At 39.9% G+C, this 27,295-nt stretch overlaps 1 protein-coding gene and 1 long non-coding RNA gene across 2 annotated transcripts; both read right to left on the reverse strand.

Moving 5' to 3' along the window:
- Window positions 1-464: 464 nt before the first annotated feature.
- On the reverse strand, window positions 465-14,620 carry LOC119908991. Its single transcript, XR_005445360.1, has 3 exons — window positions 14,521-14,620; window positions 4,075-4,175; window positions 465-3,166 (listed from the first exon to the last, which is right to left on the reverse strand). It is a non-coding gene; the product is annotated as an uncharacterized LOC119908991 (long non-coding RNA).
- Window positions 14,621-19,904: 5,284 nt separating this feature from the next.
- Window positions 19,905-20,787, reverse strand: ripply2 (ripply transcriptional repressor 2). Its single transcript, XM_038727796.1, has 3 exons — window positions 20,491-20,787; window positions 20,328-20,398; window positions 19,905-20,234 (listed from the first exon to the last, which is right to left on the reverse strand). Exons 1-3 carry the CDS (start codon window positions 20,614-20,616, stop codon window positions 20,072-20,074), a joined length of 360 nt encoding a protein of 119 aa, XP_038583724.1. The 5' UTR covers window positions 20,617-20,787; the 3' UTR covers window positions 19,905-20,071.
- Between the last annotated feature and the right edge of the window lie 6,508 nt (window positions 20,788-27,295).

Below are 27,295 nucleotides of genomic sequence, written 5' to 3' on the forward strand. Positions count from 1 at the left end.
GTTCACTCACTTTGTATTTTATAAATATATTAACATGTCCATTTTTGACTTGAAAGTATCATCAGTAAAATATATAGTACTTTAAGTGTCAAAAGTAAAACTACTCAATTGATGAAATTGTAGACTGTGTTTCAGTGCAGTAGCTGGTCAAGATGGAGCTAATTAAATCTACTTTATATAGTGTTGGTTTGTTTAATCTATAATAAATAACCATATTTTATAAATTGATATATTTTGTATGCAAAATTTGTATCACTCTCTGCTAAGGTACCCTTTACAAAGGCATGGTAATTGATGGTTTTATCAATGATTAATAAATAATTCTCAAATTATATATACATATAATTTGGGTTGCCATGTTGTAAAAAATGTAGTAACTATAGCTGTCAGACATATATGGTTGAGTAAAAATACTGAGATGTATTTAAGTAAAAGCTGTTGTTAAAAGTATCGTGGAATGGCAATTAAAGTACTTCACAACTTTATTCATGTACAATACTTAGTTACTTTCCATCACTGTCTAAAATCAGGGAGTTTGCAGAGTTAACACATTAACAAGAAAGACCTTTCTCAAACTACAAGCAAGTCATCTTTAAAATTTTTAGGAGTGATTTAAGAAGTTACAGGAGAATAACAGATGTTAGGACCAGAATAAAATCAATCAGCAATAAAACAAAGGATCATATGATGTCATTGCAAGAACAGATGTGTTATGTTAATTATTTCCTTACTCTAAGGAAGGAACCCCTCATAATGAACCACAGTGCTACAAAATGAAAACATTTGCAGTTAATTTAACTACTATGCTACTGCAAATAAAAAAGCACGAGTGAATCAGCTTTGTTTACACCATACGGCATTAGCAGTTAGAGGAGATAAAGATGGCGCCGTGTGGTTGGCTCGACGTTGAGGTAAAATATGGAGCCACAGGGTTTCAGAACTGCAGTTAAGGAGAAATGGATTCTAACCTCACAAACAACCACAGAATATGAGGTGCAGGTGGCACGGCTCAGAATAGCCTCTGAATGTCTACTTGATTGATTTCAGGCCCAGGATTGAGGCACAATTGCATATTCATACATCAATTAAAGTGTTCCCCCAGTAGTGCCTCCATAATTCAACCTGGCGCTTAGTGAAGAATAATCTGAATGAAGCAGCTTTGGACAAGCGCAGAGGAAAATGTTTCAACATGTTTTGTGTTCGTGTGTATTTTATGACCTCTTGGAGTGTGAATTTTGTAATTGCTAAATTCCTCTCTTTCCCTGACATCTTTTTCTTTTTAAAGTGTAGATATTGCAGCATCTAGATATCTTGCCTCAGCTGCAGAGTGGGAAACCACGCAAACATTCTACTGTTACATCAAAACATTTCCCATGCAGCCAATAAAATCACGCACTTCTGCCGGTGAGTCACCTGCAAATGAGTCAGCCATTGGCAAAACAGCACAGGACCTGGGAAAATCATTCAACCAGGGCATTTAGTGACACCTCCATGGCAGACCTCATCACACCAGAGCACATTTAGATGTTCTGATCGGGTGGACCAGGATATTGAGGTCATCCGGTCGATCTGATTGGCTGAGCCGGGAGACTGAAGTCATTCTGCAAAGTGGAGAGGAAATAGGGTTGCTCTTTGTGTCACAGCACCTCAGTTGGGAATGCTGCTTGGAAAATATGCTGCCAATTTCAAACAGTTTGAAAATTAGTACTGCACTTTCAAAAATGATAACATAATCTCTTTACTCTTTCTCTAATCTCTGTTCTTTCTTTTCAGAATTTCTTCAGCTGGAATATAACATTGATTAAAAGGTTTATACTTGAAGGATCCAGATGGCAAAATTATATATTGTTCTTTTAACAATTCCCATGAAAATACCAAAAACCAACAATGCGTCAGTCCGTCTCTCAATACTTTCTGACATCCTAAGTCTGTCCGTGGCATTAAGGTCCAAGCCCATTCGTTCCTACAAAATGTAAATCTGCATAAACCTTTTTTAAAAAAGTAATTCATGTACTTTATAATCTTTAGAATGTTCCTCAAACCAGCATAATAGCACATTTGTTGAGGACTATTTTCAGCTTCAGATTTGGTGTGCTAGCGAGTACCTATAATTACCTACTGTGCCCAGGTTCATTTTATTGAAAGAACACGTCACCTAGTGTTGTTCACCGATGGGTTTTAGACAATAGTAAGTCTATGACTCATTATATGATCATTGTTCACTGGACTTAAGTAACATTACAAACATTTTTTTAAGTGGTATACAATAATGTCAGGGTTTATAATCTTGTAGTCAAACTGTATTTTGTCCCTTTAAGTATTCAGACAATTCATTACCTATTTTCTGTTATCTAATGAACTGAAAGTTTAAAGTCGCCAACTCCATTGTTCCATTATTCTCAAAAATATAAAACAACTGGTGGCCCCACATTTTTCCTACAGTGGATGTTTCAGCAAAAGATAGATGGTTATCTCCCTTAAGTATGATGACTGACTTTAAATGTTAGTAAAAGGATTGGACTAGATGAATCTGCAGCATCTGGGGGTTCCCAGGACATCCGCTATTCCTGGAAGTATTAAAACCACGAAGCCCACAAACTCGAAACTAGAATTACAGTAATTTCTAATTAATTTTGTTGGGATGTTACTCCCTTTAATAGGAATTCTGTTTTGTTTTAGATTGTTTTTTCAAAATCATTCCTAAAGCATGATTATTTTTACAAAACCGTAACAAAACCACCTTAATTTAAAACTCACTAATCCCTCAGCAATAAGGCTATTAAAGAAAGACTACAAGTGCAACATCCTGATCCCCTGTCTCTCTCTCTCTCTCTCTCTCTCACACACACACACACACACACAGCTCAGACAGTGTGAATCTAATGCCCTCAAATCCTGTGAATCCCTTTGTTCCTGATTTCATGCTTGATTTGCCCACAGCTTGAGCCTGGTTGGTATCAGCGCTCTTCTCACTGCTTTCACTCCTGCCAAATCCACAGAGCCACACAGGATCCATGTCTCCTCTCTCTCCCTCGCTCTCTCCGTCCCTCCTCTCATCTGCCATTGTTCGTTCCAGCATCTCTGCGACACGCTCTTCAACTCATGCCAAGGAGTTGTGTTTGTTTGTTTGCATCTCAGTCCCTTTTACTGTAAACACCTCAGCAACCTGCCAAGATCAGACCAGAGTGAATTCTGATACTGTTATTTTGCATGTCACACAATTTATGTTGTTTTTAGTAATTTCGTTAGGGAGATATATAAGCACAATAAGTCCTTTGGAAATATGTCTTTATTAAATGATTTCCTGTGGAGCTGCAAGAATAATCCCCTTGTGCATTGACAACCACACTACCTGCGTACTACAGATCGTCCACAAATCTTAAGATTGATTCAGCACCTCTCATGAGAGGCCTTTCAGCCGTTCTATTTGAAATCTTCTGCTTCTAAAGTGGCACATCAGTCGAGCCTCTTCTACCCCTACGATCCCTCTAGCACTCGTACAAGCAGATATTGTGACAGCTGCGTGAGGGGGGCAAGAGGGAGAGTGCAGGAGACAGACAAGGAGAAAGAAGGAGAAAGGAAAGAGCGAGGAGCAAGTCCCTAGAGAGAGGGTGCCGGTGCTCCACAGCTCCAAGTCACCGCCTGCATGCCAATGAGGAGATTCCCCTGCAGCAGCAGCAACAACAGCAGCAGCAGCAGCAGCAGCAGCAGCAGCGGAGCAGAGCAGAGCAGAGCAACGGGAGGGGCCAGTGCTGACACTGTACCACTATAGTCCTTGATAGTCATATTACACACTCCTCACAAAATGCTGAACACCAGACGGAATTTTGAAGCAAAGCATTGAAATTATCATATCCAAGCTAATGTAAACATGCTGGTGATAATTACCTCTGCAAAACACCAATAATCCAAATGATCTGATTATTTCAGTACCAGTTTTGCTTTTCTCATTAAAAGGAAAAATCTAAAATAATCTTATGTTATTAGCCAATATTATCACCAATCTGTTCAGTTGTTTTTTAAATGGGTTAAGAGATTTGTGTTCAGTTGTAATTTGCTTTGTATCCACCTTACCTTATCAACTTCACTTATCTTCACTTGCATATTTCCCAATGTTCCAAAAAGCCTCTTGACAACTGCTTCAAAAAGGGCCTCATCTTCCAGCTTTTGGCTTCCTGTAGTTGGCAACAATGACGGCAAGAGAGAATGTACAGAAAGAGTTTTTACAGTGTGCATTCAAACAAAAGCAGATCAAAGCAGCCCTTACTAAAAATATTGCAAAATATAAATTGCATTCTGCTCTCCCTCATCCGATTCTGCAGCTGAGGAATATTTCCTCTGTGATTGTTTAATCTTTGAACTGCTTACTGGAAAGAATGATTTTCTCTAACTGTGAGAAACTGAAACCAAACCCTGCTGTCTATTGTGGACTGAGCCATCTTCCGCAGTAAACACGATTTTAGCTGCATTTAACTATCTCACTGTGATGTCATGTTGTTAAAGTTGGGCCATTTATGTGCTACAATGACAGTGTTACGTCTGCGAACTACTTAACTGAAACAGGAATGCGAGATCCCTCAGCAAGCAAGTTGGCTGATGGCGCATTTTATGTTTAAAGCAAATTTTAGGAGTAGCTGGGTGTTGGATTTTTACGCTTATAATTTCTCTCTAACAGTACAGAACAAAAGTTACATCTGTGGCCTGGTGCTAACAGCAGCAGTATGAGTACGAGCATTAGCTGTGTGTAACCCCATCCCCAGGCCCCCCCCCAGAAGAATTAATAACTAATTATGTCAGGTCACTCGTCCAGATGGTCCTATCAGATGGGCCCGCAGTCTGAACCTTACCTCCAACAAGCACCTCTGACCCTGGTGGCTACGTCACCCCTGGCAACATGGAGTCTGAGGCCCATGCTGCTGGAAGGATGGATTCGGGGGGTACGTGGGGGTTTGGGGTGCACATAAAGAAGTGGTGAGGGGGGTACGAGCTGGGCGTGTCTGAGCAGTGTTGGATGGCTGCCTTTAAAGCTCCATGAATACAAGGCTCCCTGCCGGGGCCCTGATCTCCACGGTCATGATTCCGTTATTACACGCCATGTTCCTGTGATGGGCAGATGGCTCAGAGCATCGGCACATGCATTCACACGCATTCAACACACGCCGGGCCCGTCGCATCAATGGACACAACCTGATACTCCCCTTTCTTGTCTCATTAGGAGGCTATAGAAACATAAGAACATAATAGGGGGGAATTAAGTGCCCGTGCGGATGTCAAAGGGGGAAAGAAGATTGGGACGAGGGCTAACAAGCGCATGGCGCGCTCCCTCAGCTTTGTGCGGTGATTAGTGCTTTCGACAGGGCTGACGGGTAAAAGACAAGCCCTCTGGGACGGAGCAGCTTTTAAACGGACACTTAAACAGCCAGGAAACTGACAGTGGTGAGAAACAGGCATCAAAGCTCCTGGCTGTGCATGTCATGTGAAAGAAGACGGGGTTTAACATATAGATACAGATAACTTATACATCTGATGTCACATAGAGGAAAGCCATTTCATCAAAGAAATAGCTACCATTTTACAAAATTTTTAAATAAAAAAGTTTGGTATTACAATACTAATAAGGTATTATTACTATTATAATAATATTATTATTATTCTAAATGCAATATTTAAAATACATCAACATGTATAATAAATCAATCACATTTGATTCCCCTAAATAAACTAAATAATAAAAAAAAGAATAAATAAAAGAGCCAATGGTGCAATGTGAGCAACTCTTATTTTCCGCCAAGTTTTACTTGAACCTCTTGAAAAAAACAACATATAGCTTACATCCACCATTTAAAGTCTCTTCTCATTATATCCTGTAATAGCTTTTACAATTTGTCACATAAAAGCCTCCTAAACTCTTGAGCAAACAGGAACTTTACTAAAGCTCCCCTGTGCAAGTCTCCAGGACCAGATGATGTCGCTCGCCTTGTATTTGAGCAAGAGACACAGGACAAAGCAGCTAAGAAGAAACCAAACAAAGACACCTTAGAAAGGAATTACGGTGTTAAACCACATCCCATTTGACTTGGGCGTGTCTTTAGGGGGGAAAATGGTAGATGAAGAACTGGAGAAAAGCAAGGTGTACTTCCTTACACATCATCAGTATGTGGTAACTGACTGCATGTATATCACGCTATTGATATCACTGAGACTTGAGCTTTTAAACACTTGGCAAATCAAAGAAATAATGAAAGGCAGTGATGAGGTTGGTGGCCATCACTCACTCAATTAACTTAAATGGCCTGACACGTGTTGATAAACACAGATAATTAGTTGTGAAAAGGTTCATCATTATCATAACAGCATTACTTTCTGGCATTCTTGTGGTAAGTGTCTAACAAGATTAGCCTGCCAGTCACGTTTCTCCTCTCAGTCGAGCAGACAATGGACAACTTCACAAGCTGGCTGTTTCTTGCTTCTTCCTTCATGAACTCTCAAATTGTGGTCACATATTTGGGGATAACAAAACAAATGTAATTGTCACTCTCCAAAGAAAAATTGACAGATCAAGTGTTGCTTTATAGGTTATGAAAAACTGTCCTATTTTTTATTCCAAGATAAACAATTAAAAAAACAAACTGGATTGGCTAAAAAAAACTGTGTTGCCAAGCTGAAAACAAAGCTTTCTTCTTAGCTAATGAAAATTGATGTTTTGGAGATACGTGGTTTTCACAGGACAGCGGCAAAATTGTTTTCAAAAAAGAAATATCCACAGTTTGAAATGACAGAAACTATGACTAAGTTGATTCATGGCACATAAGAAAAAGAAACACTATTGAGAGTAGTTGATGTTGCTAGCTCTCTCTAGAAAACTTGATAATCATAAACAATCATCTGAATTGTTGGTGTTGTGAAACATCTGGAGGCAATTTTCCTCTACAAATATTGAGAGGAAATTGTTTCTATATTCATCTCACAAAAAACAATCTCCTAATAGCCGCATTTATCACACATCCCTAATTTGATTTATTTTGACAATATGGCACATACATAAAAACACCATTAAGAAATAAGATTGCTGAAGTTATGAACAGTGTTATTTTTCACAGCCATTATTCTTGCAGTTTCCACATATGTTGTTGCAGTGAACCCAATCACAATGGAGCCCTGTCACTATGTTACAGCAGGAATCTGATGATGGCCTCTTCTAAGCAAGCTATCACGCACCATCTGGTAGTACTATTCTTCGGCTGTTTGAAGAATCAAGAAAATCAACCCATCATCTACCCCCACACTACCCCCCGCACTCATACACACACACATAAACACCCAGTGATATGTACATATGTGAAAAGCACCTGCACACATGCATAATTTCATCCACACGACACTTCATTTAAGACACACTTTTCTCCTGACCGCCCGCAAGAGTGTGATGTCATTACAGCTCTCTAAGGCCTCCTATTAGCCAGTGTTCTGTAATCACTCGTGATATATTAGTACAATGCATTGATTAGTCCATAATCCAATCACTCGCCTGTTATTGATCTTTTATACAGCGTCCCCCAGACAATAAAGCTGAAGCCACAGACTGTGGGTCAATAGGCTCACAGGGAGAGGAGTCTCCTTGCAGCTAATTGGCTTATGAAATAATACAAACATTTTGCTTTCTCCACACCAGCAGAAATCAATGCAGAGCTTAGCTGGTGCATTCAAATCAATTGTCATGAACCACATGTCGCACTTTTTTCAGGACACCTTTCAAGCTTTATCTGTGCAGTTTAATCTTAATTTTTCTTTAGCTCTATTTAACCTGTCTTGCTAACTTGTGCTCTCATCTGCTTCCTCTCATTCCTTGTTTTTTTTCCCTCTACAATCCATCTTGCCACTCCATCTTTCTCCCACTAGGTCTCCTCTTTACCCCTACCCCTCCCTGTCCAGCCTTCGACTGATGTTGGGTTGCCAGATAAGTTTCTGCTTACAGGGAGACCACATCTGACACCCAGCTGTGTGGGTCATGGGCTGCAAGAGCAGCTGTTGGTCATAAATCACCCGAGCTAGAGGAGCTCTGGCACTCCTTCTGTCAGCCGTGAAACAAAGACGTAGAGGTAGCGGGGGGTCAGAGGTAGCTAACCTGGGTAACAACAGGAGACCCAGCATCACCTCCATAATGCTGCACTGAACAGTCCTCTATTATAAAACCACACTGTACAAACGGGTGAAGTCACTAAAGGATATATGCAGCAAGGGTGCCAGAGGATGCAAACGCAAAGTCAAGAAGTAGGCTGTAATATGGTATGCAAGCAATTATGGTTCAACAGGCAATGCAGCTTGTGAGGTCAGAGGACAGACAACCCCTTGCTGAGTTACTGTAGCTGAAGAAATGCAAATAAATTCTGTCACCAGAAAAGGAAGGTCTTTGTTGCGTGTTGCACTTTAGCACACCTTTAAAAACTGAAATGAGATTTTTATTCAACAAAGCTAGTCGGTAATTGGCAAAAAAAAAAAAGTAATTATTTAATGTAGTATTTATCATGGAAATATATTATTTTGTTAAATAAATGAAAAGCATCTGTCACAGTAACTTCACTTGTGGTTCCAGGGTGACATTCTTTAGCTTTTTATCTACATTTTGTAAAACAAATGAAATAGCATTACAGATGGATAGTATATCAATATATAGAAATTATTTGGAATTTTTGTCATGAGGACACTGTAATACAGCTTAAATGTTTTCCCATGTTTAAGGCTGTGATACTGTAATGATTGTTTTTCTGAACTAATCTGACTGTTCTACCTGCAACGTTTGCAGATTTTGGAACACTATTATTCATTCCCAAAATATCAGTATCAGTATCAAGGTACAAAAAAGTTATTATTGTTAAACTGAATTCAAAATAAACTGAATTAGGACATTGTAGAATTATGTTACAACATCCACATTTTTTAACCTTTACTTGTTGCAGGAGTCATCTCATCTAAAGTGAAAACCCAGCAGCTTAAGGACATAGTTTGAAAATATCTTGCTACTTGCTAGAACCCCATAAACAATGACCCCGAAAAAACATTGCTAATGACAAACTAGATTTCCCTTAATTCTGCCTTTTACACATAGTGTGTGTGTAAAAGCAATGCATATACATCTGTGTGCATGCAAGCAAATCTGCTGTCTGATGCGATCCCTGCACACTACAGAAAAGTGCTGAAATTTAAGACCTGTCTTTCATTCAAACCACCTCACAGTGTTTACACTTCAGCCCACACAAGGCTGCATACTTCTACAGAGATTTGGATAATAAATTGGGTGTTATTTTACAAGACACCAAATCTCTTGCAGGATAAAGGGGAAAAATGAGAGAAAGAAGCATGACGGCTTGGTGTATGAAGGGTGTTGGACAGAAGGTGAGGGGGCTGAGTGACGGTTGGGGATATGGTGAGAGTCCTTGAGTATTCTTCTTAGATCAGTCTCTGTCTAAAATCATCTTCCTCTAGCTGTAAACAACAAAACAAAGCCTATAACATAGCAAAAAGTGCATTTCTAGTTATTTTGCTGCAGATATTCCCTCATAATCATCAAGTGGTGACTGTATTGTGGCTTTCACCCATCCACTCTTGGTTTCTCAAAATGTTCATCTCTTTGGAAAGAAACATAATTGCCAGAAAGGAAATAGCAGTATGTAGGATGTCGGTGGACAAGAAAGGGCACAGAGAAAAGAGAGCAGATTATAAAAAGGTATAAGAGGGGAAAAGAATGACAAAAGAGAGAAAGGGAAGAGAGGACTTCTTTGCCCTTTGGTGTGAAGCGAGGGCCGATCGATAGCAGTGTAATGAGCCTGGTATTAGCTGGGTTGCAGAGGGACCGGAGCAGGGCAGAGGGAGGGCAGAGGGGGAAGGGGAGAGCCAGGATCTGATTCCCAACAGCAAACAACACCATTGCTGCAGACATCAGAACCAACACCTGAGTACACCTATTAAAGCCAGATGACCCTCTGCTCGGCTAATGATGAATCCACCCTCATACAAACTTCTCTCTCACAAACGCACACACACGCACTTTCATTCAACCTCCTGGCTGGTTTAGTACCTGTCACAGAGTTGTTCTATCTCTGCCAGGCTGCTACTAAAGCCAAACGCATTACCCAAAGAGGGCTAACAGAGAAAAACCAACCCTAATCCTGACTAAGAAAAGGGCCGTACTCAACATCACCTCTCCTTTTTGATACAGATTACCCAACAATGGCTTCTGCCACTCTCTTAAATCCACTACACACTGGCAATTTGATTAGAAACATGGAGATGCAGGGATTGGTCTTTGGTCGGTTGAAAGTGAGAGAAGGGGGACCAGCCGGGGGAAGTGGGGGATAACCATCAGGTACACTCAAAGCCAATCTGTTGCCTCGTCAATAGGCCCATTCTGCTGGAGTGCCATGCGCAAAGCTTCGGGCTCGCTAGCCCCCAGACTCAGCCGTCAGAGCAGCCATCCAGGCAGGCACAAGCCGGAGGGTGGGGGTGGGGGGGCCACGCCTGGGTCCTCTCAATGGAGGGATCAAAGCAGGGATAGAAGGATGGGCCCCCTCTCTTTGTGCCCTCGTGTCTCCCAAATCAAATGCATCCTCCTGTCCAATGGAAGCTGCACGGAGGTGGTCCGGCCAGAGGAACAGATGGTGCCACTGGGTGACACCTGCACTCTGCATAAGGAAGTGCCGTGTTCAACACAACAGCATGTCTGTTTTCTGGAAAACACTTGGGCTCACTTTTAATACAGTATATAATATATGATATGAACAGTATATCATATGCAGTGAAGAGATGAAAATTGTTGCTTGCTGTCCTAGTGTGGCTTTATGTCTGGTTTTAAAGGCAGCCAATCACCTCAGTTATGTGCTACTTGTCAAGTCTGGTGATATACTATATATTTTCAGAATGTCAACAAATACCATGAAAAGACCAAAACCAACAATGAATTGGGCAACAAGTATTCTTTATGTACCAGACGCCTGAACTAATGTATTCCTCTGCCATAGATCTTTAGGCTCTGTAGTTTTTGAGTCAATCCCACAAACGCAATCCCGCTGCCATGGATGTTCACTAAAGCAGCAATGTATTAGTCCATGGCTGAAAATAGTCCCCAACACATGCACTATTTATTCTTGTTTGAGCAATGTTTTCTAAAAATGACAGTGTCTTGCTGTTTGAGGACACAACTTGCCTTTTAATGACGAGGTTTTGAGATATTTGTGTGTAAGATTTCTAGAAGAGTTTTCATTGGAACTACTTTATACCAAAAATAAATAGTCCTCATGAAAAATACTGATTACTACTGTTGAGCCTCGTCCTCTACGAGCTTCCATTCAGCTCCAATATTGGTGGAGGGAGAAACAGATATCTCAAAAACTGGCCAAAGAAAATCCTCATGTTTTTCTGTTATTCTAATTAGGGTGAGCTAAACCTTTAAAAATATTTCTCTAGTACTGTAACTCTTGTTTTTTTCTTCTCTAATACTCTGAACCACCCTCATATTTTAGCTGCTACACTCATTTTAAAACAGAAAGTGATAAAATTGACTTGTTGCTAATTAGACATTTCTGTTTAGAGGAAAACAATCAAAATTGTTCATTTTGTATTATTAGCATTATTTCCTCATGCTGTGAAGAGTCACAGTCTCATTCCGTGCCAGTGAGTAGAGAGATTTTCACAAGCCCATCAGAAGCAGGGCTTCCAGTAGATATAACCCATGCTATGGTAATCACATGCTAATCACAGTTAACACCAGCGCAGGGTCCTATACTCTAGATTAATGCATCCGTCCCATATTCACGTTCCCATTAGCATAAATCAGGTTCACCCTGCCTTTGTAATTAGTGTTTTCATGTGAATGATAATAAGATATGGTGATTAGGTCAGGGTACTAGAATGGAAATGACTTGTCAGCTTAGTCTGCCTCAAACTGTTCCGCACATGTTGGACTATCAATATGTGCTTCGTCAAGAAACAATTAATGATATTGAAAGATAATTGAAGTTTGACAGTAGGATGTGGAAAGCAAAAGTAGACTGTTAATCAAATTTCTGCCAGACACTTGATGTTTCAGCGGGATTCTTATTGCAGAGTTAGGTTTCTGTCAAAGACATGTATGTGAAAGCACAACATATTCATCCCTCATAAAATGGTCCTAAAAGTGAATTTTTAAATTTCATTTTTAAAAAATCCTAAAATATGTCTTACATGGCCCTTCTGCAAGCTAATTTAATTTATAAATTACTGCATGCTTCATAATGTTAACAAAACTGAACTTTGTGAATTTGGACTATGTTTTTGAATGAAGCCAGCTATGAACTAAAAACCTGACTAACTTTACAAACTAGCTCACTGTCGTGGAAATTATATTCCTGGTCAGAGGTTAGGCAGATAATTGAGTTACAACAAACCGTTGTCTTTGAAGAATTTATTTAACAAAAGAGAATAAACAGAGAAGTACTACAACAAAATCTCCTAAGACAGTCACTAACGTCTGGCACAGAGCAAAGGGCTGCATGATCATTTACACAGTCTAAGCATCTATGTTTTGGGGAACAAAAGATCCTTGACTGGTCCCAGTCAAGGAAGGAGAAGAACAGCTAGTGAGGAAAACAATCAACAACCCCACATCCCTGACCTAAACCCCACACATTTGGACAGACTGGAATAACAAGAACAAGAATAAAGAGGGGAACAGGTTAAAGATTTAAAACAATATATAAGACATAATAAAAGGAGAAAAAAGCACTCTTATAAGTACTTGCATAAAAGATTATAAGTGTAAGAAGAAAACAATTTTCTGCCCTTACACTCACATTGCCTAAAAATACATCTAATATGTTTTTATCAAATTATCGTCATTATCAATGTCAGCACTGTCAGCAACCAATAGCTTCCAGAACCCATTTCTCCCTGTCATTTCTTCAGGCATTGTTTCATACACAGTCACAGACTTCAGACCATTTTTATAATGTAACATCAGAAAAGTTTTCTGAATGTCAACGGAATCATTAGCTTTTGTTTTGTTTTGTTTTCAGCATTTTCCTGCATGACCCTTCCTTTCACTTTTGTGTCTGATGCCTTACATAAAAGGACGGCCTGGATCACACTGCGTCTCTGTGGACACAGTTTTCCAGACTGTAGGACCAAATGTAGTGTTTGTTTTACTAGGAACAAAACATTGGTCTTCACCTCAATGAAGTGCATGAAAACTCAAAGGGACCTGCTCTGCCATAGCCTGTATCAATATCCTAGTTTACCTCTGTTCTAGAATCAACATACAATAAAAACCTTGCTGCCCTGTCTGCAGTCAACTTTACAACTTTTTTGATAAAAAGGCAGAGTGGAAGAAAAGAGAGCATGTTTGAGCATATGAGTGTGCTTGGTAACACAGGGTCACAACACTCAGCTTGCACATGAATCTAAGTGAAAGAGAAAACACAGTATGTGAGTATACATGCAGGTGCGGTGTGCACTTCAATGAAACACAATACATAAGCAGGACATGCAGCACTGATTTGCCGGAGGTGGGGTCAGTCTTTGTGGGTTGGAACACCCCTTTCACCCCTGACATGGAACATTCCTCTCAGACTAGTGACCTCACATGACGGACGGCATCCTTCATGCCTATAACCAACTGATGAGACCTGCTGCAGCCCTACAGACTGAAAGGCAGAGGTTAGAATCGGGAATGTGAAAAAACAAAAGGGGGGGTGGGGCCTGCAAGAAAAACTACAATCATCAGAAGGTTTATGATGAATTGTTACTGCAGCAGACTGGGACCAAATGAGTTTTCATCAAATCCTAAAGGGTCAAAAGGCAAATCACATCCTTTTACGCCAAGATCTTGCATAAGGGTTATTGAATGTATGTGTATTGCATGAGTGATTCCTCATTCAACCTGACACCCCTGTTTCCATGGTAATTTATGAGGCCTGACCTGTGAATCTAAACGCCTAGCTCCAACCTCCAAAACCATCTTGTTCGTGGGTATCGTAACCCCTTTTTGAACTGTTTGGTAGCCATCATAGCTTTTTCAAAAAGCAACAAAGTCTGAAATGTGAAAACCGATAGCATAACAAAACTTTTGGTTTACCTCTCATTTTTCAGTTTAGGGTTACAGGTGGGATAAAGCTAGGTCCTTTTCTGTTTTGTTTTTTTTTCTTCTAAATTCTAGAAAAATTGTGCAATGGCCAGAAAGTTTAAAGGCAGGAACCATATCTAAATTCGACATTTCTTCCAGACATGGGTATTTACTGTATGTCTAAACATGTAATAGGGCTGTATACCCTTTTTTTTTTTTACCTCCAGGCACATTTGTGTGAAGACTCTCCATCACACTGTAGCTCTTGTGAGGGCAGAGGAATAGCTGAATGAGAGATTCTCAAACAGGGGCAGTCATTTGCAGAGTGTGTTTCTAAGTTATTCCAGCTCCCCTCAGCTCAGCAGTGGCTGACCCCTCTCCCCGTCTGTCTGCTAAGAGGCCTACAGGGAGGAATCAGCCCAAATTACCTTTATTGATCCAGAGAGACAGGTGAATACCAAGCAGGTCTCTCTTCCCTTCACTCTCCTTATCTCTCTTCCACCCGCTTCATCACTCCATCCCCCTCCCTGCCTGCAAGAAGAGAGAATATAAAAAAAGAAACAGGGAGCTTTTATGTGAGAAGGACTCTTCCACCGCCACACATTACAGTATCAACCATCGCAGTGATTTACTGTTCGCATTCAGGTTGTTGTGATTAAACTTGCCTTCTCGTTGCTCATCTTTCACCAGCGACCAGGAATGGCGAGCGGCTGTTTTTCTGCCTCCAATCCACCGTTGTCCTTTCGCCCCAGCATACAAATCACTGTGGCGGTGGAAAAGATACTCCATTAGGTCCAACTCTGAGTTAAATCAATGCGTGACTTATCAAATGAAATAGGGGATTATGAGGTAATCACCTGGCAAACGTTGCTGAAATTGTAATTATCTCCACTGCACACATCTCAGAGAGAGGGGACGAAACTAACTATTTAAGTGGTGGGTGCGATAACAAGGTGCAGAAAAGCACAACAGCTATATTTCTTGTAACAGCGGCGTGAGTTAGAATGTTTATGTGCTGACAGGAACCAGAGCAACTTTGTGGTTTCTCTCGCTCAGAAGAGAAATTAAGGAGTTTCATGCGACTGACCGTTTTATGCTTCATGTCCTCTGGCTCACTACTGCAAAACTGCTGCTTCGTCTTGTTGTTGCACTGCTGTTTTGTACATTACATTCTCAGGGTGCGTGAATGATGTAGCCTACAGTGTTATGAAAGAATTTGTAGGCCACTTACTTTTACAAAATATGTGAATGACATTATGAGAAAGAAGAAAAACTATTTGCATTAAAAAAAAATTTTAACATAAATAAGTAATATAATAAAATGCAAAATCATTATAAAGTACATGAATATAGAATAACTATATAAATATGTTCTGTTTTAAAAGATATAGAGTTTTGATACATTTTTACTTTAAAGTACTACATAAGTACTTTGAAAGGCAGTTAAACCCTGTAGGTACAGCCAGAAATTTTATCTGAGCAGCACAATATACATCAATCCAGTATTTCTCACTGACAGAATCAAACCCTAATAAGGGATCAATTTGTGTTTAAATACAATTAAATTTATTTGAATTAACTTCTCTATAAATATCGTTTCTACTGCACTACAGAGCAATGGACAATATTGTAAAGCATTTTGAAGCACAACAATTTGCCTCTGATCAACGTGGTTTACTGTAATTTAACATGCATTTTGAAACAAAAACATTTGTGTAAGCTAATATTCTGCATCTGTATTTATTTTCATTGAAAAAGTCAAATGCTGAACCTCCCAAAATCCTCTGATATTTAATATATGTAGAGTTTGAATTGTCTACTTACTGTACAAGTGCAACACAGCCCCCTGGTGGAAGCACAACACAGTTACATCACTGGATTTCCCAGCTGACATAAATTTTGGCTATCTTGCCCCATCTGTCAAAGTGTCAAATGCACTCACTGTGCTGTGTAGCTCCAAATAACTCTCAGCTAATCCATCAAAGGGAACACCTGAAGTGGCTACTGGCCCTGTCAGGATATGCCAGTTGAATGTTGAAATTGCATAACTGAATGGTGACAATTAGGTGCACACACCCCACCAAACAGGCTGGTTTTTCTACAGCGACCTGGCTTCCCAGGTACATTATGGCAATATATTTAATATACTATGCCACAGATACTTTGACTGGCACTGAAATGTCAATCTCTTAAAAACCATCCTTAACATCCATAGCAAACACCATTAAAGTTAAACATGGAGAAAAGCAGTACTTACTCATTACCAGCAGTTACATGCTGTATCAACACCAAAGAAAAAAAGGGATATGATTGTCCTATTTCTCTGCTCCACACATAGCACTTCCTGTCTCCAACCAACACAAACTTGTACATTAAGAAAAGCACAGTGCCCCCTTTTGGCTTGCAGCTGAACTAAGCTACCTTTGAAAACATAACAAGGTGTCTAACCAGCTATAAATAAACTATCCTCAAAAACAAAAAACTGGTCTAACTTGGTGCAACTCTGACAACAGTCCCTGTGTTCCCAGCACAAGCAGAGGTGTGACTGTGGGAAGGCGGCACATTCGGCTGAGTCACACTTCGTCACCTCATTTGGTGTCTGTGATCACACCACAAGCTCAGCCAAAGTTCATAGGGGCATCAGTCGGCAGTCACACTCTCTAAATAAACTTTCATCCAAAATTACAAATCACAAAAAGTAACATCTCTAGTGACAAAATGATTGTATAATAATGAATACTCAATTTGGAGTAGTACCAAGCTTAGAAAGTAACATTTAAAGGATGTTATTATGATCCAGGAAGGTAGATTGAAAGTAAACAGACTGCACTTGGGAAAAAATGTATATCCATGTCTTTGTATTTATATTAAAAACTGGCTATTACTTAATATTACAGGCTTGTGTGAGACTATTTAGAGGCAAAGAGATGGTGCATGGCACGTGACCACAGAGGTCAAGCACGGGACTGAACATCATTCAGCCCCTTATGGGTGTTTATTCCTCGCGCCCAAATTCGTACCAGCTCCTGGGAAAGGGTGGCATGGGTCTGAAAAGTTGAAACTGTGAAAAGTTTACAAAGTTATGTTGGGATAGGACGGCAAGTTTATTTTAAAATGTTGCATGTTTGCAAATTTTATTGCATGTACCATGTGTATTTCACTATCAACACTTCACACTCATTCACTAACGCATACTGTGCCTGAAACTGTACATTTGTGTAATTTTCAATGATCTCCCAGTGCATCTGTTACTTCCTCTTAACACAAACTTATGTATGTATATGTAGATAAACCAACAAGGAAATATCTTCTACAGTTGACCTAAAGTTTGTGCTGAGAGGGTTATAAGTTCATCAGACAGGGCATCAGTCAAATTTCACACCCAAGTAAGTGATGCCAGTTCTGACACCCAACCATGGGAAAATCTTGACCAGGCCAGGGTTGAAGATGATTTATCACTTCATCTTAAGTCCTAATATCTAGTCTGCATATGCCTTTAATATTATTTTGATGCTCAGTAGTCACACTTTTGATCACTTGCTCTGGAAAGCAGCAAACAAAACAACCTTTTTTGTTGCTTTACACCTCTACAGTCGGCTAAATGTATTAGCTAACTGAAGTCTTTGTGTCAATGTGAGTGTTAAAAATAAAAAGTGAACGAACAATCGATTTGCTTATAAAGGTCTTGCTTTCAGTTAGGATGCAGTCTTCCCAGTGGAGGTCACTTGCTCGGTGGCAGCGCAGCACCCCTGGTGCAGTCACAGGCCACCGTGTTCCACATCAATAAGGTGTGTGAACTTTGCACCCTGAGAAACACCTAAAGATGATACCAAGGGTTCCCACGGAAAGGCTCGGAAGGTTGAAGAGTTCAAGTCACTGCGTCAGAAAGGCAAATTGTGTATGTTTAGATGAATAATTTGCAAGAAACAGAAGCCTGCACAGTATGATAGTATGCCGTTACTGGGCGAAAACTGTATATTAGCTGACAAGTCTTGGTATGCAGTTTAATAGATGAAGGCAGTTTTTGAAGTTCTATCAGCCGTGCACATCATATTCAAACAACATGCCTCCTCTGCAGTTAACAGAACCTTTGGAATAAGGCAATCAGCTGCTACCAGAAACCTTAAACAGGTCATAGATTTTTGTGTGTGTGGTTTAAAATACATCTGTATTCAAGAATCTACTACATCTACCAGCAAACTCTGATCTCAAGATCTGCTGCTACTGTTTAATTAGAAAATAATAAAACTACTTCACTTTTGCATGCAAATAATTTGATAAAGTCAATTTATTATTGCATTAAAGTATTGTAAATATAATGATAGCCTAATTAAAGTAAAGCGGAATAACAGGCTAGTAATTCAGCCCTAGCCCCAGGTTTACTTAGTGTCATTTGGTTTGTAGCAATTTAATTTACTGCAAATGTGTTCTCCAATTTGTTTAAATATACATAACTACAGCACAGTATCAACTAAAATATGAAGTCCTGCAACATCATCGCATGTTGGGGATCTGTCTTGTAGACAGGCTCTCAATCAGTTTTAAGAACATATAACATGTTTTAGATGATTTTGTCCTACACCATACATTTTCCACATACATTACCAAACACTATTGAACACACATGTAGTGCCGGTGGTTGACTGGATCTCTGGATGAGATGACGTGTGTAGTCTGCTGTGTGCACTGAATTTGTATTTGAAGGTAATTGTGTACATGGGCACAGCAAGCAGGAGGTACAAAGGGCAATATCTTTGGAATCCATAACGTGTTGATTCAGCCCTGATACTGCTGTGTTTTTGTTTTTAAATTGTAGTAAGTTTGTTTTTGTTGTATGGTTATGCGAAAGTGTGTCAAACATTTTAACTGAAATATACATTCAGTCAATATTTCATGTGTTATTATTGAACCATTCATCCATTTATTTATTTATGCCCTATCCTGTGAGTGGAAAAACAACACTTTTTATAATATGGCTTAAATCTTGTGTGAAGTAAAATAATTAAAGAAAACCTCTCAACTAGCTACACAAAATAATCTTTTTTTTTTTTGTCCAAACTGCTAGTTTCATTGGAGGCCTACACACGTCCCCCCCTTTGACTATCTCAGCGCAGATCTTTATGCTCTTTGGACAGGGCTGACACCTTCCACCTGTCACGCAGTTTCCGCACTTCAGGCGTCACTGCGCAGGAAATGGCGCGTTTACCACTTTGCACACTTATCCATGGGAAAAGAGCTGTTCAGCCACAAGCAGGCAGATGTGTCCGGCTGTTTAATTTAGTTTAGCCTAAACCTTAATCTGCTACAACTTCTAATGTGTAACGTAACTAAATCCATAGGTGTATGATAGTGCCGAGAAATATTAGATTGTTTTAATTAATAGATTAAACAGATTAAAAACACTGTTTTACGTTATGCACATACTTCAAGTAAAGGGCGGCGGTGGTGCAGTGGTTAGCACTGTCGCCTCACAGCAAGAAGTTTGTCCTTAGGTGTGGATGTGAGTGTGAGTAGTTGTTTGTCTATGTGTGGCCCTGCGCTGGAGTGGCGACCTGTCGCCCAATGTCAGCTGGGATTGGCTCCAGCCCCCCGCGACCCTGTATGCAGTATAAGCGGTTGACGAATGATGGATGGACATACCTCAACTAAACCTGATGTCTCTGTTCACAGACTTTCATTAGTAATTTTCCCCTAGGAGAAGAGTAATTCCCTTACCTCACCAAATTAAACAATCCTGATTCAAATAGATAATTCATATAATAAAAGCCCCAGACAATGACGTTCATTTAATGCATTTTATTGCAATTCTCGACAAATTACAAAAGAGGTAGAAACGTTAAAGGAATAATTTAAGCATTTACATTCTTGTTTGGTATAGAAATGCAAAAGGGTCTATTTACATATATTTACAGCAATAAGTTAAGATAAATATGGTATCACAGGATGCAGTCATTCTTCATAGGCTTCAGGGAGCCACATTTAGTTCAGCTCCTTTTCCATCTCCTCCTCTTCGTCTTCGCTGTCTTCATCGCTGCTGGAGTCTTCATAAAAGCAGATGGTCGCTTGGACCGGATAGTTGCGCAGGAGCATTTCTGCATCCTGGTACAGATAATCGAAACATCTGGATTTTGGCCAGTACAACCTTTAAGAAAAGAACAAATATGATTAGACATGTTTCCAAAAAAAATACCTACATAAGAATAATAGATTATATAATTGAAAAAACTCTACTTACTTCACTGGGTGAATGACCTGATGAATTTTGGGGGGCTTTGCGGCAGAAAGGTCTCCGTGAATGGAATGAGCCTGAAAGTTAAAACAAAGCGACATCGTTAGGCTTGTTATCCATTAAACAATGCAGGTTTAAATCCAAAAACGTTCAAGTCGTCTAAACTCACCTTATGTGCGCCGGTTTTGTTCTCTATTCCAGTCCACGGTCTCCACAAACAGCCGGGTGAGTGCTGAGTAACGTTGTCTCCAGTAAAAACAGAAGTTAATCCATTGTTGTTAGTGGAAGTCTCCATGGTTCCTTGTAGTGGTCAGTCCTGCGTAAAGTCCTCAGAGGATGTGAGACTAAAGGCAGGAACTTCCTATTTATCAGGGCCCTGGCAGCCGGTGCCAAATTGCGCTTTCACGCGTCCCCAAGTGTCTCCATGCGCCACGGTGCAGAGGTGAGAAGTCACACTTCTGCAAACTCCAACCATATGGTCACTTTCTTTGGTACTTTTGAATGTAGAATAAAAGGAAGGAGAGATTTAAAACTTATTCCCTAGATGGTCTGCATTATTTGATCAGATGTAAACGATATTTAGGGGTACCTCTGCATCCACTATAGACCGTGTTTGGGGTTTGAACAGAAATGCAGAAGTATCATGTTAGTCTATCAGTATCTCAGTATATCAGTATATTAACATAATGTGTTTCAATTCAAAGTTTGGTAATGTTACCCTCTTGTTGAACGGTACAACCCCTTAACCTTTCAGTATCTCCGTCTGTGTAACCATTTGTGTGCGGAAGGTGTGAAGAAACACGTGCCCTATTGTCATTGCCTGCTGATGAGGTGATGGAATAAGGCTCGTATGCAGTGTATGTGTGTGTATGTGTGTGTGTGGATGGAGGGAGGGAGGGGGGTTGACACGCGTCAGCCTTTTGTGTACACAACAGCAGCAGTGGGGTTTACAGCAACACTTCAGCATATGCATAGCTTTAAGGCATCACACTCCCATATGGTAAACCTAATGGTATTAGGTTGTGCGACCTCTATAGGAGCTGCACGTGTCTGACCTTTTATGACTAAGACCCTCTGTAATCAATCGAATTAATTAATCCCATTCTTTCTTATAATTGAAGTGTTTCCTCCCAGTGCACCAGTAACCAGTAGGGGGCAGTGTGGGGCTGCATGCTTGGATTAAATTATAAAGGCAATAGTGTAATATTTCACACACATATCTGCCCAACACTGCAATGCAAGTAGCTGCCTGAGAATGCAGTGTGTGTGTGTGTGTGTGTGCGTGCGTGTGCGTGTGCGTGTGTGTGTGTGTGTGTTTTAATCTGACTTCTTTCCGAGTTAATGGGTGCCACACTAGACTAGATTTAGTAACAGAAAATGTTGTAGGTCTGCAGTGAGGGTGTCTGTGTTTGAAAGTGAACTGTGCATGACCAGCATTACATGTCTTCTCTCACTAGCTGCAGCCAGATAACAGGGAACAGGCAGTCAGAGCCTGCCACTAATAATGCCCACATAGACCTCTCTCTCTCTCTCTCTCTCTCTCTCTCTTGCTCTCTGTCTCTCTCCCTCTCTCTAGCTCTCTCTCTCTTTCTCTCTTTTTCTGCTCTGGAACTAATTGGACACTCCATGCTCTGCTGATGGCTTCTTTTGTGTTTTTGTGTCATTAACTCTTTTTCTTTGTACTATAATGACAAAAATATATGGACACATTATACACTCATGCTGATCAAACACATATGCATAACTTTCCTTGTCATGTTCACAAAACGGGCCAATTAAAGGAAGATTTTTTTTACCTTACAATATGGTAAATCTAGGTCAGCATATTAAGAGTGTTTCATCTTTTCATCTTTATTCTTCAACACTGGTCATCAAAAATATACACCTTGTATGTTATTGAATATATTCTTAAAAGAACACATGGTGATTTTGACAGGGCAGCAAAGTATGTAAAAAGAAAAAAAAAATACAAAAGAAGCAGAAAGAGGAAATGTGAGGACTCAGTCAGCTTTGAATGAAGTAAAATTGAAGTTCCCTGGCAATGACCCCAGAAAATACGGTTCACTACCACATGCACGTGCAAGAATGGAAAAAATATTCAGGACATATAGAGAGTGCACTCCAAAAAAAGAAGTAATCTCAGCACTTTTAAACATTTCTCCCATCAAATGTAAATCAGTAACAATGGATGGGATGGAGATAAAGAGCACCAAAAAGGAAGCCACAGCTCAAAACCAGGGAGATGTCTTTAATATTTCAGGTATTCAAGGTTTTATTTCTAATGAACTTAACCTAGAGACTGAACTTGCCTGCCTGAAAAGTTCGCCACGTTTCTTTTTTTTACCAAGAATCATTTCCTGATACAACCTCTATCACTACTACTAGTCATTTTCTTTCTATCCGGCTTATTATTGATAATCCCTCTTTATTGCCTAAGTCCTTACACTTCTCTCTTACAAAGACCCTTGGCTCCAAAATGTTCCTCTCCATGGCAACAGTCAACCACAAATAATCTAATTTTCGAGTAGGTCATTCAGTAAAGCTTTATCTTTTCATTTTTGCTTATTAAACCATCACTGTAAATTAAAATGTGTTCCCAAAATGAACATGAATTAATTCTTTAGCCGTCAGCCAAAAATTAAGTTTACCATACAGCCATATATAAAACATGTTCAATGACAGCTTTGTGCTTCCCACGGTCCTGCTTCCGGTGTGTGCAAAGCCATTAGTTTTGTGCTGGGCTCCTGTTTTTTTGTGTGTTTTAGTTGAGGATCTCACACTAGTTTTGTACTCTGTGATACTGAATGGAAAATATGTGTCATGCAGCAGTGGTAGCAGTATATTTAGGGTTTGCTTTTCGTAACATTTTCCTTGGACTTGGCAGTTGATTGGTCCACGCTGAGCTACTGATAAAAAACATACAGTCTTCCTAATAAGATACCTGTTGTTTTCCTGGAAATGAGAAGGTATCTATCTACAAGGTTAATTTAAAAGAAAATTTTCCATTGGTCCACCCTTTAATGAAGGAAGAACATGTTGAACATAATACCTCTCTACGTGATAAGGCTTCAAACATCTTGATAGTGTTCTAGGGAACGTGTACTGATTGAGAGGTGCAGTAATTGGGTGGAGATGTTTGTGCTCCTCTCCTCCCTGCATTCACACTCCAACAGTTTTTTCTAAACATGCAGCAGTTGGGGAATCACGCAGTTTCCCCTAGTTCCAATTGGAGATCCCTTTTTTTTTTTTTACTGAGACCTATATTGTGTGTTATTTAACAGAATTTTAACAGAAGGATTTAGTAAAAGAATGAGGAAGCACTTTAACAGTCATACACATCTGAAAAGAAGTAGGAATTTTCAGTTCCTTACCGAACCTTAAATCAATATTAAGTCTACTGTTTTCCACTTGAAGAAAAACAGCTCGTCTGCTCTAGACTGGAACGACCCCAGGATGCCTTGATTTTATCGGCTCTGTCTGAAGGTCAAACACAGACAAATACAAATCAGAGGATCGTTATCATTATTATTTTAAAGTGCCTTGAATCTCCGTGTGTCATTATCAAGCTCTACCTATTGGTCCACAAATGCAGGGAAGAGGGCACAAGTGATTTTAACAAGGGGGCTGTAAAAGTGGAGGTTCCCTTTTAAACTACTTATTGAGATATTGCGTGGGATTAGTACTTGCGTTCCTGTTAGGGCCCAGGCCCTATTTTTTTTAATTGTGTGTCTAGTGTTTTACTGGGTTTTGTGTCGTGTGAGAGACAAAGCAACCCTTTTGTAGTTGCTTTTTGTGTTCAGTCCGTTAGATCTTGTCATGTGCCCTAGAAGGTTAGCTGTAGGCACCTGTGTACATTTTGAGAATACCTTAAATCGCATTGAGGTTGTAGGTGTGGGCAGCCATTTTTGTTTGCACAGATTTCTCCTGCATTGCTTTAATAAAGTACATCTTTTAAACTGATGATACACGCGGCAAGTTTTTGAGCAATGTTGCCAGGCAATCTTGCTGGTGGCAAGTCCGACTATGTTTTGAAAGGATAGCGGAGGGGCGGGGCGGGTGGCGGAGTGGTGGGGGAAGGGGATTATGGTAGTAATCTTTACTCATTACCATTGACAGCAACATTGCCCATTGCATTGTATCATCAGGTTTATCCAAGGGAGTTAGGTTTAGTGAAAATTTATTTTTCTTTTGTTTGTTACACCTTAGGATAGTCAGCTCTTTTTGTGGAGATTCTTTTGTTGGTTGTTCGGCCTTGGTTAAACCTGCATTATATGGCTTCAGTTTGTTGAAACAATTTCACCTTTTGTTGTAATAAATAGTTTCACTTTAATTGCAATTCAGTGTTAAGACTTTAATTAGACCGGGGAGGGAACAACCTTTTAACTTTTATGTGATGTGACATGATTTGGCTGTGCCACCTTTTCAGTTACCTGTGTGTCCTATGTTTTCCCTTGCCCAGTGTTTTTATCTGTCTCCTGTCAGTCTCCTGTTTGTGTCTGTTTGTGTCTGGGCACCGCACTGCACTCTCCAATCTGGGCCAATCACCAAACCACCTGTTTCTTCTCGACTCCCTAGACCCATCCCACAATCAACCCCTGTAGTTTTGCTTTTCACTTCAGTTTTCACGAGATCATCTGTTCACATCCTGTCGCTACAGCCTCATTGAAAAGCGAAGCTGTGATTCTTGTGATTGGAGATTATCCTGACACGCTGTCTTTCTTGCGCCTCAGGATTTTTGGTCCCAGAGTTTTGGAGAGCTCTGTTTATCTGTCTCATTTGGTTTTGCCCTGTCTCCACCTGCCTGTCCAGCTCACACTGTCTGCCTGCCTGCTCGCTGAGATTCACCAACTGAATTCACCTTCCACATTCATTGTTGTTACATCAAGAATTTATCTTTGATTCTCCTTTTACAACTGCCTCCGTGTCTACATCTGAGTCCTCTCAGCCTCAAACCTTAACAGCTATCCTCCGTCCGCCCCAGACTGGAGCATAACAATTCTGAAGAGGACATTTCTTGTTTGAATTATCCTTCCTGAATACCAAATGATCAATGACCACCAAGGCACAGGGCTTAATAATAATCAAGCTGTAGATAAGGTAGTGCATCGCTCATCCATCAGTGTCCAGTGGCAGTTTAATCAAACCTTTTTGGTATTCAAATCCTCAACTCCAAGGAGCTGCAATTCAATAATCTTATCATTTAAGATTGACCTTTTATAGATGCAAAGTTTTGTGATTTGTATTGTGTCAGGTCATGATGGACTGAGCATCACAGTGCATATTTGTGTGTTTATATGAGTTATGTTCTGAGAATGGCTATGTAGAAGGTCAGACTGATCCAGATCCAGGTTTAATTGAAGTTCCCTTGGAAACCATCTGATGGGGTAAAGTACAGTGTACTGTCAGTAGAAGCATTCAGCGTTCTGAGAAAAATATGAGGAAAACAGAAACAAATTGCTAAATTAATCTGCAAAGCATAATACAATAAATTAATAAATCTGAGGACATGGATGGAGAAATATGGCTCTACATATTATAACACTTACAACATAATGGTAAGTTGTGCATGTCATAAAAGCATCTGTTTATTTACAGTAGTTTTATTAATGAATTTATTATTGAATTTAGACACATCTTAACAACAAGCCCTCCTGTCCTCCCTCTGTCATCAATTCATTCATAATGTGTTTCTTTTTTTATCTTCATTCCAGTCACTGACCCTCTACGACGAGAGCAAAAGACTTAAATCCCTGAGCAAGGGTCAAGATGGCTGTTCCTTCCACTCTGCACTGCGGATTACCTTCTGGGGCTTCTTAGTATGCAGCAAGGTTTGTGGTTTATGCTGACAAAAACTGACTTGGAAGGCTCATCCATCAGAGCTGAAGCACTGAAAAATATCACTTATGGGAGTCAATTTAGATCACAAAAAGTAAAGACAGAGTCTTTAGAGTTGATGTCACAGAGTGAAATAAGGGAATGAAATGCCTGCTGAATGAAAAGTGAGAGTTTAAGTGTGTGCTGTGCAATAGGGAAGCAGGCCTGATGAATTCAAGCTTGTGGAAGCCATTCTGCAGAGTTTGAAACTAGGAATTACGCCAGAACAAGACACATACACAATATTGATTTTTTTTTTTCCTTTGGGAGAAAGACGGAAAGAAAGTAAGTAAAGTAAAAGACTTGATGGGACAAGAGACAAATCAAGCCGAGGATAAGACTTCACTGATTTTATCTCAGCAACATCAGAATTATACATTACACGTAGCAACAATGCTGATACAGGACCTATGAATATTTTATATGATCTATTTTGAAGTATTGAATGTTTCTATCCACAATTCACAAATGGACAGATTTAGAGCATCCAGAGTGGTGGGTGGTAGAAGCTTTAAAGCCACAGAGCAGATTTGTGACCAGAATGTTATTGGGCAAATGCAGGAAGGGAGAGTGAATAAGAAGCAACACTGGAAAAATGTTTTGACGCATAGCAATACTGGACACACACAGTGTATTGATGAATGGGTGTGAAGCAGAGTTTTGATAAAATGTAGAAACTAGCAAGTATACTCTTACACACTCTCTTTGTCTCTTGTGTCTGTTATTGCATTTTGTGTCTTTATTTGTGTTGGAGGGTCTCCTGGGTTTAACCAGTCAGTATGATGTTTTAGAAGTGCTGAATCTTAATCAAAACATGTACCCCACCTACAACACCTGCAGTGGTGAGTCAGAGAGTGCAGTGCCCAGTGGTCAGGGTTATCAAAATGCAACACAGGTCTACATGCTCTCCCGAGGAGGCTTGAGTCTCACCTTACATCAAAGGTCAATCATCCGCTAAACATCATGGTAGGGGATGACTATTACAGTGGGTTTGAACTCAGAGACTTCTACAGAGTCATCTACACAGAAACCTGCAATTGAGAACTTCATTCAAATTATTCCACAAGTGTACCAGCCTATTTTGAAGTTAAATCTGTCGA

Source organism: Micropterus salmoides, unplaced genomic scaffold, assembly GCF_014851395.1.
Source record: "Micropterus salmoides isolate LMB-PRFRI ecotype aquatic unplaced genomic scaffold, ASM1485139v1 Ms_hic_scaffold_18, whole genome shotgun sequence".
In the NCBI taxonomy this organism is placed as follows: Eukaryota; Metazoa; Chordata; class Actinopteri; order Centrarchiformes; family Centrarchidae; genus Micropterus; species Micropterus salmoides.

Excerpts from the sequence above, each read along its gene's own strand:
- ripply2 (XM_038727796.1), bottom strand. The coding sequence starts at position 20,616 with ATGGAGACTTCCACTAACAACAATGGATTAACTTCTGTTTTTACTGGA. Across the intron at positions 20,399-20,490 it reads ACAAAACCGGCGCACATAAG|GCTCATTCCATTCACGGAGA; the intron begins GTGAGTTTAGAC and ends TTTAACTTTCAG. Across the intron at positions 20,235-20,327 it reads CAGGTCATTCACCCAGTGAA|GTTGTACTGGCCAAAATCCA; the intron begins GTAAGTAGAGTT and ends CTTTTCTTAAAG.